Raw genomic sequence first — 14471 nt, forward strand, 5'->3', positions numbered from 1 at the left:
TACTATTAATAACAATGTAATAGTGACATTGTTTGCTGATATAATGGAAGGTGGTGGCATCTCTAAAAGGAAGTACTACAGAGTAAAGGCCTTTACACACTGGGGGCGTGACAAATAAGGTGTTAATAAAGTTTATCGTCATGGTTCGGAATATGAAGGCTTCATGTTGTTGTTTTATAATCCTTATAAATATAGATGCTACTCAACCCGTTCAGCGTAACGTGATTGGTTGATGTCTTTATTCATGGTGCTAAAGCTCTGAAAAATCGTCCTCATTCCGAAAACTATAAAAATATGGCTCAAGTTGTAATACACCAACACGCTCTAATACTAACTCGTCACATACTGCTGCTTTGTCACGCCCCAATTTAGGTTTAGGCAACAAAACTACTATAATTAGGTTTAGGAAAGAACTACATGGTTGGGCTTAAAACTACAAGTTTTGTAAAGTGAAAATTAAACTGAACGTTGTGAACACGGAACATTCACTAACAGCTGATTGTAACATGAAAGGGAAACTTAACACACGGGCCAAAAACAGCGGCCTCCTGGAAGAAAGCCTTGTGTTTGTTGGACCCTTCCACCGCCACTCCCGCTCGCCCTTAGTGTGTCTTTTCGCTCTTTAAACCACAGCCACTCCCAGGGCACTTTCTCTGAGCGTTTACCGTTGCATGCATATGGGTTTACATTGCAGTTAATGGAAAGCCTGGTGTGTCTCATACTGGTGCTAAAGGGTGCCTTGCGTGGCGGTATCTAACGCCAATGGCCATGACAAAGCCTCGGTATTTGACGCCCTGAGAATGAGAACGGGCTGAATACACTGAAAGGTTGCTTTATTGTTTCAATTAAAAGACATTCCTCAGGCTTTTCCCAGTTCTGAAGAAGCTCATTTGAAAAAAACCTTCAAGAGCAGTATAGTTAAGGAGTTCTTTAAGTAAAAGGCAGTTTAGCAGTTTTCTCTAGCATGTACAATATAACAACAAGCATTACTGCTTACACAGCAAGGCTAAATCCATTATAATCAAGGCTTGAAATCACCAGCAAACATCCAAACCCTGGAACAAGTTTGACTGCGGCAGGCGAGTCAATCACATTCATTATCTACTGCGGCGTACAGCCAATCTGTGTTTAATCAGCTGGCTCTATTTTAACAAGTAAAAACCAACTCTTGTCGTCGCGCATGGAACTATACAGTAACAATGAATAATCAAATGGAATCACCAGCAATAATAGCTCAGGGCTCCAAATGATCAAATTGGCTGGTAGGAATGTCCCACTAGAGACGTGTTGATGAAAGAAGGCAATTTCATGCCACGATTTCTACAAATCGCCATTGATCAACCACAGTCAGGGTTGATGCATTTACTCAGTGAATCAGGGTGGATGTTTTAACTACAACGTCATGATTCAATGTGTGGGATCCTCTGATTCATTGTCTCAATCGGCAGCGCACAATGAATACTGGGAGGGGTAATATTAAGTGACTATTAGCATTCAAACTAGCTCCGGCAATCTGTTTTTTTTACTTTCCTCGAAAGATGAATTGGGTGGTTTGCGATTTGATTTACTGTCATATTTCTCCGACAATTTATCCTGCAGTAAAAAGCTCGCCCTTCACTGACAACAGCAGCTATTGATGTTGATATGAACTTGATATGAGAGAGACGTATTCTTTTTCTCTGTCAGATAAGCGATCTTCCCTAGAGGTTTTGTTGCTCTAACTTTCTCTCTGTTTGTACTTCTTCTTCTTCCCTTGTCCCCTCTCGTCTCTCTTGAAAGCGACACCGATTCGCATGTGGTTTCATCCCATAACACGTCATCTTTTATAGCTCCCATCATACCTTCGCCTGTCTAAACCTCGCCGTCTCTCTGTCCGCCCCTGATGCCTGCCTTCTCTACCCCCAATCTTTCAGTCTTCTTTAGTTTCTCTTTCTTATCTCTTCCCTCCATCTTTCATTTTTTTTATCTCTTATTCTGTCTTTTTCCCCTGCAGTTATTCCTCTCTCTCTCTCTCTCTCTCTCTCTTTCTTTGTCTCCATTGTGTGTTTGCGGACTGAAATTAGACGCCTGGACAGATATGAGATTCAAAATGGCACTGTTTTTCAGACTGTTTGGATTTTGTGTCCCTCATGTTTTCCTCTGACTGATAAAATGAATGACAGGTTCTCCAACTACCGGCAGAGCAAACAGACACACACTTTGGCACATACAGTATGCAAAAAAGCACGCGGGATAACCCTCCCACGCAGCAGCCCGCCCCTTCAGCAAATGACTGACAGCTGAGCTGCGGTGTATGTGTGTACAATATATGTCTGTATCTGTGTGTCATCTGACGTGCGGAGGGTGTCTGCATCTTTTATATGACACAGTGGACTACTGACAGTTAGCTGTCTCAGTGTGTGTGTGTGAGAGAGAGAGAGAGAGTCGATGTGAATATGCGAGTGTGTGTTTGCAGCATTGGTGACAGTTCTCTCTCCACAGGCTCCTCTCCGAATCTGTCAGGGATGCCACATCAGAAATCTTTTTAAAGATTAATTCTGTGGCATTGCTGCTATATTAGATAGTGCAGCGGTGAGTGGCAGGAAGGACGGGAGCGTGACAGACTGATATATGGTATGAATCTCGGGCTTAAACTCAAATTACTGTCAAGACAGGATGTACACCTTATCTTGCCTCTGGGGCTCCACAGGGGCCTTATGGGAGGCAAAGATTCACATTAGATAGAAAGTTCCATCAAACGCAAACCGGTTGAGAAGGCAAACATGTCGTAACAAGACTAGTGATAAAGCAGTTTATCAATCAGTTGTTAATCTTTTTTTTCTTTTTTAATCTTGTTTTAATTTAATAAACACTTCTTGTTTCTTAATACCAAGCATTTGCAACTTCACAGATACAAAGATTTGCATGTTTTGTTCATATCATTGCATAAAGTTTTTTGGTTGCTGATCAGACAAGATCATACAGTACACTGTATAAGGGGACGTAGTCACCGTGACGTCACACGTTGGTTTGTGGACTGCCGTTTTGAAGCATCGAATCTATTGTGATCCAAATCTTAACATGTAGTTTTGCTGGGCTGTCATGATATTAGATTTCAATGTTTAACCTTTTTGGCCTTTTAGCCTTAACTGCTGTGGCACCTGATTTTGATGAAAATGTACATTAGTTTTAGTCACATTTTGGTCATTTGATCATTTAGGTTTAGTCTCGTTTTAGTCGACAACACAAAGTTTTTCTTGTTTTTCATGTATTTATTTTATTTTTGTGTCTTCTACAAATTCAGAGGCTTGTCACATCTTAGATGTGTGAAGTTACCGTGGTTGCAGGCGTTGTTCTTGTCACAGACTGTATATAAGAAGAGGACGTAGTCACCATGGCATCACCCATTGGTTTGTGAATTGCCGTTTTGAAGCCTTGAGTTCGGCATTTTTGGCCATCGACATGTTTGTTTTTTGCAACCAGTAGTGACCGTGACCAAAATGTTACAATTAACTGTCATGAACTGGAAACACACTGTGAAAGGGTTAAAGTTCTAAGAGGGAAACACGGACAACACCCAGACCGAACAATGCCGTGGTAGCGACCTGTCAATCAAAAGGTAGCCACGCCCTAAAGCATACCCTGCTTTATGGTCTATTTGACTCTAAATGGGACCATAATTTACTAAATGAACATCATGCTGTATTGAAGAAGACTTGAAAATAGCAATTGAGATCATAAACTCATGTTTACAATGTTTACTGAGGTAATAAATCAAGTGAGAAGTAGGCTCATTTTCTCATAGACTTCTATACAATCAGACTTCTTTTTGCAACCAGAGGAGTTGCCCCCTGCTGGCTATTAGAAAGAATGCAAGTTTGAGGCACTTCAGCATTGGCTTCACTTTTCAGACCCGGAGGTTGCCCACTGGACCAAATGTACGTTTCTAAAAGCCGGGGAATGCTGGTTTGGATACTAGTTTGTAGTCCAAACATACTCTAAGGCAAATGTGTTTATAGCTGCTCCGAATGGTCAGTAAGTATCCCGCTGTAATAGAGAGGGGCGAGACCCAACACTCAAATGGGGATAATGGCACACACTTTTCAGAAAGACATTCATTATGTTGCACTTGGTTGTAAACACAAAAAGGGAAGGAAGTCATTTTGTGAGAATGAAAAAATAGAGCTTAAGAGAGAAGTTCAAACCCAGCCTACTTTCACACCTCCATCCAACAAGAAACCTTCCCAGATAATGTTCCGTTGTTCAACAAAAGTTGAACCAGCTTCAATTTTTTTTTTACCAGACGACGCTGTGTGTTTTGCTGGAGCCGTGTGCGTTTGCACCCCTGCTGCTTCAATCCAATGGTCACATTAAAAAGAATGAGGGGGCAGTTCAGAATCACAGAAAGTTCAAACACCTACACTTCCACTGCAGCTGAGCAAACTGAGCCAGCTGATGAGGACCGCGTGATACGGTCCAAGACTGAGTTGAGATTGTTTCGTCAATTTCAGTTTCCAATGTCAAACTCAAACTGTCAAGCTCAAAATAATTGATGAGTAAAAATGTGTGTCAAATCTAACTTTGAGTTACTGACTGTCTGCGTGGGACAATGTCAGTGAGTCATGACATGATGTCTCATCGAAAGCCACCGTTATCTCAATCACGATGATGACGTTTGTTCCTCCAACGTCTGTCCATCTGGCCGTCTGACTTCAAACTGAGCTGACAAACTCTGACGCATTCCCCCTCCTCACTTTCTCTCCCACCTTTCCACCCACTTGTCTGGGGTTTACTTTTCTTATCAAGAAGAAATGTCATAGGCGTTTGGCAAATTTCATACCCTTAACAGCCCCAATCTGTCCGACTTTCCCGCACTATAACACCGGGAATATTTGCAGTTCTGTCGCCATGAAAGTTGAATTGTTGTCTTTGTCTGCCATATATTCTTTAAATCAACATCCAAATGTTTGGAATCCATTCATTTTAAAATGGGAAGCCCAACCTCTAAGTATTCACTTACCTCCCTGGCAGTTGGATCAGTGTTGTAATAAACTTACACTGCTGGCACTGGGGATGCACAATCTGGATATGAGTTCTATTCATGGATAAAACAGAGTGTTGGCACTGGAAAATTACATCAAAGCTACAGTGCGAATCCAAGAGGCACTGATAACATGGCATAAATCAAAGCACCGGCTGATTCCCTGCCTCTTTCATACACAGAAAGATGTCAGATCTCTGTAATGAAGAAAAATGGAGTCTGTCGCAACCACTTTTGTCCTGTGACCCCAAAGTAATGGCCTGAGTGTATAAAGTAATGTATTAAATTGGCACTCGGTACTGGCCAATACATAAATCCCCGCGCATCGACCATGAATAGCAGTGCCTTCTTGACGGCGACACATTTCCTCAAGTCTTGACATTGGAAATATAGAGGCAGAGAAGTGAATGAAAAGGAGGCGAGAAGGTGAACGAAGAGCGAGGCGGAAGAGGAGCGCGGTACGGATTCACATGGTACTTTGCAAAACAACATGAAAAAGACTTGATTATAGGGTGAGCAGAGGGAGAGGAGGGATGAATTACATGGAGATGAAGAGAGCGAGGCGCAGGAGGAGGGAGAAAGAGAGGCCATGAAAGAGGGAAGTGGCATCAGAAAGCAATAGAGAGGGAGATTAAAAGATTTTTATTTCTATCACAGTATTCTTGAAGCACAGAGCGCACCACCATTACCCTTATCAAATACCAACGAGGTATTTTGATCCAGTTCACTCACCGAGATACATAAAACTGTGGTATACACTCATCTTGCTCTTTCATTTCTATCTAAACCGTGTACTTCTGAGCTTAACATGTAGTGTCTATTTTTGCTGGGCTGTCATGATGTTAGATTTCAACTTTTAACCTATTTGGCTATATCTGCTTTTAATAGTTCAGTGTTCATTTTGGCGCCTGATATTGATGAAAATGTACAGTATATTACTTTTAGTCACATTTTATTCATTTGATTATGTTTTGTATTTTTGTTTCTACTAAAAATTCGGAGGCTTGTCGCATCTTAGATGTGTGAAGTTACCGTGGTTACAGGCGTTGTTCTCGTCATAGACTGTATATAAGAGGAGGACGTAGTCACCGTGACGTCACCCGTTGGTTTGTCGACTGACGTTTTGAAGCCTTAAGTTTGGCTGTCGCCATCTTGGTTTTTTGCAACCAGAAGTGAAAGGGTTAAAGTTCTAAGAGGAAAACACGGACAACATCCAGACTGGACAATGCCGTGTTAGCGACCTGTCAATCACAAGGTAGCCACGCCCTAAATCATACCCTGCTTTATGGTCTATTTGACTCTAAATGGGACCATAATTTACTAAATGAACATCATGCTGTATTGAAGAAGACTTGAAACTAGCGATTGAGACCATAAACTCATGTTTACAATGTTTACTGAGGTAATTAATCAAATGAGAAGTAGGGTCCTTTTACTTCCATACAATCTAACTTTGTTTTGCAACCAGAGGAGTCGCCCCCTGCTGGCTATTAGAAAGAATGCAAGTTTAAGGCACTTCAGCATTGGCTTCACTTTTTGTGTTTTAACCGTTTTTTTTGTTTGACATTGTGCGGTCCTTCCGACAGAGTACAAGTCTTGTTTCATCATCTTTTTGAGGGGTTTCTTTGTTCTGAACTGAGTGCCAACAATCACAGACATAACCATACTTGCTTTACATGTGGTCCATTGTAATAATAGCTCTCAGGTCTGTAAACAAGTCCTGGAACAGTAGGTGATGTATTCGTATCTCATACAACAGCTGGTGAATCCGGGTTGGTGGGAGTGGGGGTGGGGGTGGGTGGGTGGAAAGTGGGCATTTGTGGCTCCCCTCTCCCTCAGCAACTGGGTCAAGGTCGATGTGCCCTTGAAGCGGGGCGCACGCAAACTGTTCTGGTCATAAAAACAAGCTGTTCGGCATCTGGTTCGAGTGTGCCTCACTCTGATTGGTCAGCGGGTAATTGATAAAGGTGTCCCTGATTAACTGGCTGCTTCACCCTCATTAGAAACCAGATGTGGTGATTTTGGTCTGAAGGGCTTTTTTCTAATAAAAATGAAGAGAAATGTTAAACTCGTATAATTTCATAATAGAATATAAATGATACATTTGGTGACATAATTAATTCTATTCTATTCAATTAACCTTTGAACCGTTATTATGCAGCTTTTTCCAGCTGTTTCTAACTGTCTCTCTGGCCTTCCAACATGGCAGACATGGCTTTCTATTTTTTTCAGTGTGATAAAAAACGCCAAACGGCAGCTCCCTGTCCTCCCAGCTGTAGTGGTAACTGTTAAACTATAGGCCTCGGGGACAGTGAGAGGTGCAAATATCATTAAAATCAGAGATCAATGAAGCTGTAGGTTTCTAGACAGAGGGTGGGGGAGATTTTATACAACTGTTCTGGCCCTAGTTTGGATTGCAACAAAACTTAACAAGGCTAGCAGTTTGTGTGTGAGTGGGTAGAACAGACAGACAGACAGACAGACAGACAGACAGACAGACAGACAGACAGACAGGGGATGAGTGTATCGAACAGCGAGTGAGCACCGGAGGGAACAGGAACACTAGCAAAAGAATATGTGCTTATGTGATCGACAAGCTTGAAATAGCAATAAGATGAAGACTCGGATACATGATATGTGGTGCTGTAAGTGCAATTCTGTGTGATTTGTTAAACTGGTAGCAGACATGTTACATAACTGTCCAACAGAATAAGCAACTTAGAAGCAAATTATGATAGGGAAACTACTATTTTTTTCAACCCCACACCGCAGAGTGTAATCAGCCATAATCAGCACTCCCATCAACTGATTTCCTCTGTTTATGGAAGCGCTGATTGGCCCTAATTAATTGTGCAAGTTGATAATCTGTATTCAGAATCGACTAATTTCACTGCAGAAGGGCTAAACTTTTGCAGAGCGAGTCTGAGAGGACTCGAATGACCTTGTGTCTCGTGTCGGCGCGTGCTAGCAACACAAAGAACTGACAAGCTTTGGTGAGAATTATACTGTTTACACATCGAGCCACTTAATGTGATTTGCGACTTCACATTCTAGCGAGATGTTGAAAAAAGGTGTAAATGAATCCGTCTCTCCGAGCTGATCTTTCCTCCTCTTTCAAGTGTAACCGTGTCAGTAAGCAGTCTGTGGAAGTGGCCACTGACAGGGTCTCGCCCCCGTGATAATGGCAGCTGAAGTTACACTAAAATTACACTGAAATTATGTGACCCTCGCTGACAGAAGAGACAGGTAGAAAGCCACTTCAGCGATTTCAGCGCTGGCGGTCAAAGAAGGGACATCATTCCACGGCCTATTATCATACAGGAAGGTGTGTTTGTGAACTACACAAACACACCTGTCTGGATGATAATAGGCTGTGGCGACAGCAGAGTGATGCTACAGAGTGGCACTTCTTTTACTTCACAAATGATCGTTTGCAGAGTGCAGACACTGGCTGCCAGTGCGCATATCAAAAAGACAACAGTGTAGTTTCAGAGAAAAATGGATCTGTGTAGAGAGTGAGTGAGTCTGAGTGAAGAAAAAACGTTTGTATCGCTCATGGTTCTGTCAGGGGATCCACGGGTTATGGATAGTTCTGAGCAAAAGTTATTCTCCCTGTGGCCTTTTTTTAAGTTACCAAACAGCCTCAAGTGCATTATACCACCCTGCTCTTGGTAGGAGAAGGGTCTTCAAGATTTGCATCATGCATGGGAGAACCTAAAAAGATGCAAAATCGTATTGATATAGTGATTTGGCCAAGGAAGACGCAAATTTGTGGCTAAATGTAAATGAAATTGTGTCTTATTGCGAACAAATCCCAAAACAAGAACTTAGTCTCAATTAGGGCCGTCAAAGTTAACACGACAATAACGTGTTAAAGCAAATTTGTTTTAATGCCATTCATTTTTAGGTTATAGCGGGCTGAGTTTTAAAGCTAGAGTGAAGATACTGGTATCATATGAAACTACAAAACCTAATACTCATACCCATACTAGCTTGTCGCAAAGGAGGCGAAATAACGCTACATTTTGGAGAGGAAAAACTGGCATGGCCATTTTCAAAGGGGTCCCTTTACCTCTGACCTCAAGATATGTGAATGAAAGTAGGTTCTATGAGTCAGCTGTTGTTGCCTGTTGGGCTTGAGTTTGCCATGTTATGATTTGAGCATATTTTTTATGCTTAATGCAGTACCTGTGATGGTTTCTGAACAAACTTTTTCCTTGTTTTGTGTTTTTAATTGATTTCTAGTCAAAAATATATACATACATTTGCAAAAAGCAAGTTTATTTGCCCACTCGCCAATATTTTGCAAAGTACGGAGCAACAAGCTAGTATGACATGATTGGCTACCACTGGATTACTTAGGTTTTCTAGTTTCATATGATGCCAGTATCTTCACTCTAGCTTTAAACCTGAGCCCGCTACAACCTAAAATTCACAAGTTGCATTAATGTGTTAAAGAAATTAGTGGCGTTTAAACAAATTTGCGTTAACGCGTTATTATCACATTATTATCTCGTGAACTGTTACAGCCCTAGTTTTTAATAGTTTTTGGACAAAAGTAGAGCTCTATGATCCAGAGGAAAACATTATATCAGACTTTGGCTCCACGGATAGTACTTGTCAGTAGAATTAATTCATTGCGGGGTTTTGGTCTTTTCATTTGGATATGATAAGAAACATATCAGATACTGTCTTGCATGTGAAACTTCAAATCAAAGGAAATGTGTTCTTACTCGGGACAGATCTCCAACTTCCAGGTAGAAACAGATGATGAAAACATTCCAGGTCATCCACACGACCAGCCAGGCAGCGTACTGCAGAGGAAAAAAACGGGAGAGGGAGAAGAAAGTGAGAGGCAGACGAGATCTGACAGGTCTTTGTTGGAGAATTAAAAATGCATGTTCATGTCTTGCATTCGGAGCGAGCTGGAGATGGAGAGAAAAGACAGAGGGAGGCTTCACTTTTGATGTTGTTAAGATGCGGAGAAAACAAAAACAACGGCGAAGAGTGCAACCAATCACCTGAATCAAACCAGACAGAGAGAGAAAATAGATGTGCGTGTGTGTGTGTGTGTGTGTAACACAGAGTTATAAGCAGGAATGGATGAATGAATGGATGATGGAAGTAAGGCAGAATTTATAAGCTTGGATAAAACTTTCATTCCCTTTCATTATCTGAATCTCACTTAATTTTCCCTGTGCGTGTGTTTAAGGTTAAGGTGTCGGTGGTGTTTGTATGATGTGTGGGAGGGCTGTGTGGAGGCCCTGCAGTCGCCGTGGGAACTCCAGAAAGTTTTCTGACACATGAATTATTTTATCGACAGCTGCCAGAGACAGAAAAGAGAAACAAATAAATTCCACTTGGCAAGTTATTTACTACTCCCACTCCACATCACTGTTGTAACCTTTTATTTACTATATAATTAAAGGATCAGTTGTTAAACACATTATATTTAACGTTGTTCTGTGCGCACAGTGCAGTTTAGGTCATGACTATGGTAGAGTTTTCATGGATGGCAGTGCTATGAAACCTACCAAATTACAGTGAGGCAGAAAATAAAACCTTTAAACTGTCACTCCAGTCCAATTTTATTCAGCCCTCGTTATGCGATGTAGAGAGCTGAGGATAGCCTAATGAGAGGCTGTTGCTAGATCTAGGGCAAAGGATATGTAAAATGGCTGTTTCAGATGTGGGAACGGGAGTGTGTGTGTGTGAGTGTGTAAAACCCACCCCGGTGACATATCTCGGCCTGAACTGAATCGTGCCGAACAGGCCCAGGATGACGACGATGATGTGGAGGAAGTTGGTCAGGATGGGAGCCCACTGGTAGCCCAGGAAATCTATCACCTGACGCTCCAGCACACTGACCTGAGAGGAGGAAGAGGAAGAAGAAGAGGAGGAGATAACAACAAATCAATGACAGCAAGAAAACCAGTATATACTGTACTGTAGGGCTGCACCGAATAGCTCAAAGCTTCATTCATTTCGTTGACATTTGAATTCTGAATCAACATTTGAATGCCACACGTCTTCTTTTTTGTTGTTGTTTGCATGTCTATTTATTTATTTATTTATTGATGTGTTTTTAAATCCAGTATTTATGCAAAGATAAAGGCTACACTAATAATATTAGTATTATACTATTTGTAGAATTTAGGGCTGTCAATCATCAATTATCCATAGCTAATTGTAATTAATTGCAAATGAATCACACATTTTGTTATCTGTTCAAAATGTACCTTAAAGGGAGATTTGTCAAGTATTTAATACTCTTATCAACATGTGAGTGGGCAAATTTTCTTGTTTCATGCAAATGTACATACAGTATATATTTGTTATTGGAAATCAATTAACAACACAAAACAATGACAAATATTGTTCATAAACCCTCACAGAAGCTGCATTTAGCCTAAAAAATGTGCTCAAATTGTAACATGGCAAACTGCAGCCCAACAGGCAACAACAGCTGTCAGTGTGTCAGTGTGCTGACTTGACTATGACTTGCCCCAAACTGCATGTGATTATCATAAAGTGGGAGCATCTGTAAAGGGGAGGCTCGTGGGTACCCATAGAACCCATTTTACATTCACATATCTTGAGGTCAGAGGTCAAGAGGCCCGTTAGAAAATGGCCATGCTAGTTTTTCCTCGCCCAAAATTTAGCATAAGTTTGGAGCGTTATTTAGCTTCCTTCGCGACAAGCTAGTATGACATGGTTGGTATCAATGGATTCATTAGTTTTTTTTAGTTTCATATAATGCCAGTATCTTCACTCTATCTTTAAAACTGAGCCTGTTGCAATTCTAAAATCGCAAGTTACGTCAATACGTTAAAGAAATTACTGCCGTTAAAATTAATTTGCGTTAATTTTGACAGCCCTATTAGAATTAGATTCCAGTGGCGGCTGCGTAGGATTGTTAACTTGTGGGATCCAAACATTTCCAATAACTCCAGAGCGTTATAAATTCCGAAAGTCAAATTTTTTTTCCAAAAGATAGATCTAATCAATTCCAAAATTCACATGTTTTCACTAAACGAAATATTCTGCTTCAATCTGTATGTGTTGGCGTTTAGCCTTTCAAAAACAACCTTTTCACGGCTGTCAAAAAACTGTTTGCTCCCCAGTTTGCCGCACACAAAGGTGCACCTGTATTAACGTGGTGGTCAAGCAGCAACGTAACAGCTACATAACTAACATTTATATAAACACAATAATAATTTTTTTTAGGTTGATGATGTCAGAAAATATGATGACAGACATTGTAAAAAGACTTTCGTTGAAGCCCTAATAATCTGTTATCAGTTATCTATGCATTACTGTTAGGCTCCAAGGACTGTGTGTTTGTGTGTGTGTGTGTGTGTGTGTACTGTAGGTCTATTATCATTCAGTCACTGGCGCCTCATGCTGAGATAGTTAATGAAGTCAGCACAGCGTATGATATGGCACTGCTAAATATATTAACACACACACACAGGGAGACAGACAGAGAGAAAGACATGAGGAGGAAGAGGAGGCAGGAGACAAAGGAGGACGTGCATTAAGAAGAAAGAAAGTAAGAAAGAAAGAAAAAGATACCATTATTAGCTTCATTTAGCCCAAAAAAGAGACTGATATTTACAGTTCAACACTATCAAGTAGAAGTGTTTAAACGCTAACAGCTTACATACCAAATAAAGGGCTTTATTTTCTGTTATTCTCACTCTCTTCACACACTCTCACACACACATGCACACACACACTTCTGCATGGCTGAGTTTAGAGAGCCCTAATGTGCGACCATATGGCAACTCTACAGCCTTTCACAGCCAAATAGCAGGTATACACACACACACACGCACACACACACACACACATAAACCGTAACCTTGTGTATTCGACATTAGCTTTAACTATGAGAATGTTTAATTGAATGCGAGAGTTACAAGAAGAGGAAGGTGTATGAGCCGAGTGTGCGGTGTGCTGGCATATGTGCATCCACCCATGTGTGTGTCGGTGTGTGTGTGTGTGTTTCCATGTCAGGGCAGGTCTGCTATGCTTGCACTTGACAGCACCTGCTGTTATTGGACACACTGGGCTCAGCTGGCACCACAATGTGTGAGTGTGTGCGTGAGACATTGTGTCTCTTTGTGTCCCTGCCTTTATGTGCGGGGACGGGCTCCATCTCTCTGCGTCTTTGTGCTTCGGCCTCATTTTATTATGTAAACGTGTGTCGTGTGTCCTCCCATTGACAATTATATAGTGCTGCAATTGTGCCTCTCTCACACACACACTCATGCAGAGGCCATTATAAGAAGTCAGAGGCCTCCCAGCCCATTACTGAGGCCCCTGGGGGCCCCTCTTTCATCACCAATAATATAAACAGTCTTAACTCCAGCTGGGACACAACACACGCTCCCCCCCAAAAAAAAACACAATAAATCACAAGAGGATCATGGGAAGTATAAAGAATTTTTAATACACTATAGACAACAACCATATCGATTTCTCTTGGTTATTATTACGACAAATATCCTTAATGGTCAGTCAGCAAAAACTAATCTTTTTTTTTGCTGGTGTTTATTGTTCTAACCTGGGTAATAAAGAGCAATATTTTAAATCCAGACCATCTGCTCATTTGCACCGCACTCGTCTTGTGATGTGAAATTCTCATTACATGCCTCGGCTGCAGAACAACTAACTTCAGCTGCCTCAGTGCATCACTCTTTGTAATTAAGTCACTCCTGACAGACAAAAGACAAAGCACGCGCACGCCGCAGCCTCCCTCTGCCACAATCCCAGCATCCTTTGCATGTGTCAAGTGACAGAAGCTTCAGATAAGGTGTGAAGTCGCCCGGCCTTTCAACAAACTATGACTCCGGGGGGAGACAGAGAGAGGAAAAGAGAGCGATGGGGGAGCTGCAGACAGCATATAGTCGCTATAGCAGCAGCAGCTATGTTAGCAGATATGTCAGTTTTGTGATATGTGCAGCTGATGAAAGCTTCTGCGCCTGTACAGGTGGAGCTTCAAGCTGGCTAGCCGGGTCCTTTGGGGGATCTGCTGCGACAGGCTTTGATGCTGCCGACAGAGATGTTCCTTTCAGTTGTGCTGCTCAAAGCGCGAGGGCAGGGGCCGTGTTCGCGTTCGGCGTGTTTATCTACACCGTGCATCCACCTGTGGACGCGGCACATTAGTCTTAATATGTGTTGGTTTTTGCAGAGACGATTATTTGGAGTTGCAAGTATTGACTGAAGAGCTGATATTGCTCTGCAGTTGGGCGCCCATAACTATCTATAGAGCTAAATAAACACAGCACAAGTCTGCTGAGAAATATATTTAATGTGTCTATGAATACATGTAGAGTGCAGTATATTTTGTGTGTATATGCTTCACAAAACACAGAAGAAAAAAAAAGATGATATGCAGCCGCCGCTGTCTGTCAATCTGTCTAATGCCGGCACAAAACACCTCAGG

The 14471-nt window shown here is 41.6% G+C and overlaps 1 protein-coding gene across 2 annotated transcripts in view; it reads right to left on the minus strand.

Moving 5' to 3' along the window:
* The window catches only part of nkain2 (sodium/potassium transporting ATPase interacting 2), a 93414-nt gene that overhangs the window by 39719 nt on the left and 39224 nt on the right, over positions 1–14471 (minus strand). For both annotated transcript variants that reach the window (XR_005204173.1, XM_037750935.1), the window contains exons 2-3: positions 10751–10888; positions 9754–9834 (exon numbers count right to left, since the gene is read on the minus strand). Coding sequence is in view for 1 of the 2 variants with exons in the window: in XM_037750935.1 (XP_037606863.1) it covers positions 9754–9834; positions 10751–10888 (219 nt within the window). In the remaining variant the exon portion in view is untranslated. The remainder of the gene's footprint in view (positions 1–9753; positions 9835–10750; positions 10889–14471) is intronic.

The sequence above is a fragment of the Sebastes umbrosus genome, chromosome 18 (genome assembly GCF_015220745.1).
Source record: "Sebastes umbrosus isolate fSebUmb1 chromosome 18, fSebUmb1.pri, whole genome shotgun sequence".
In the NCBI taxonomy this organism is placed as follows: Eukaryota; Metazoa; Chordata; class Actinopteri; order Perciformes; family Sebastidae; genus Sebastes; species Sebastes umbrosus.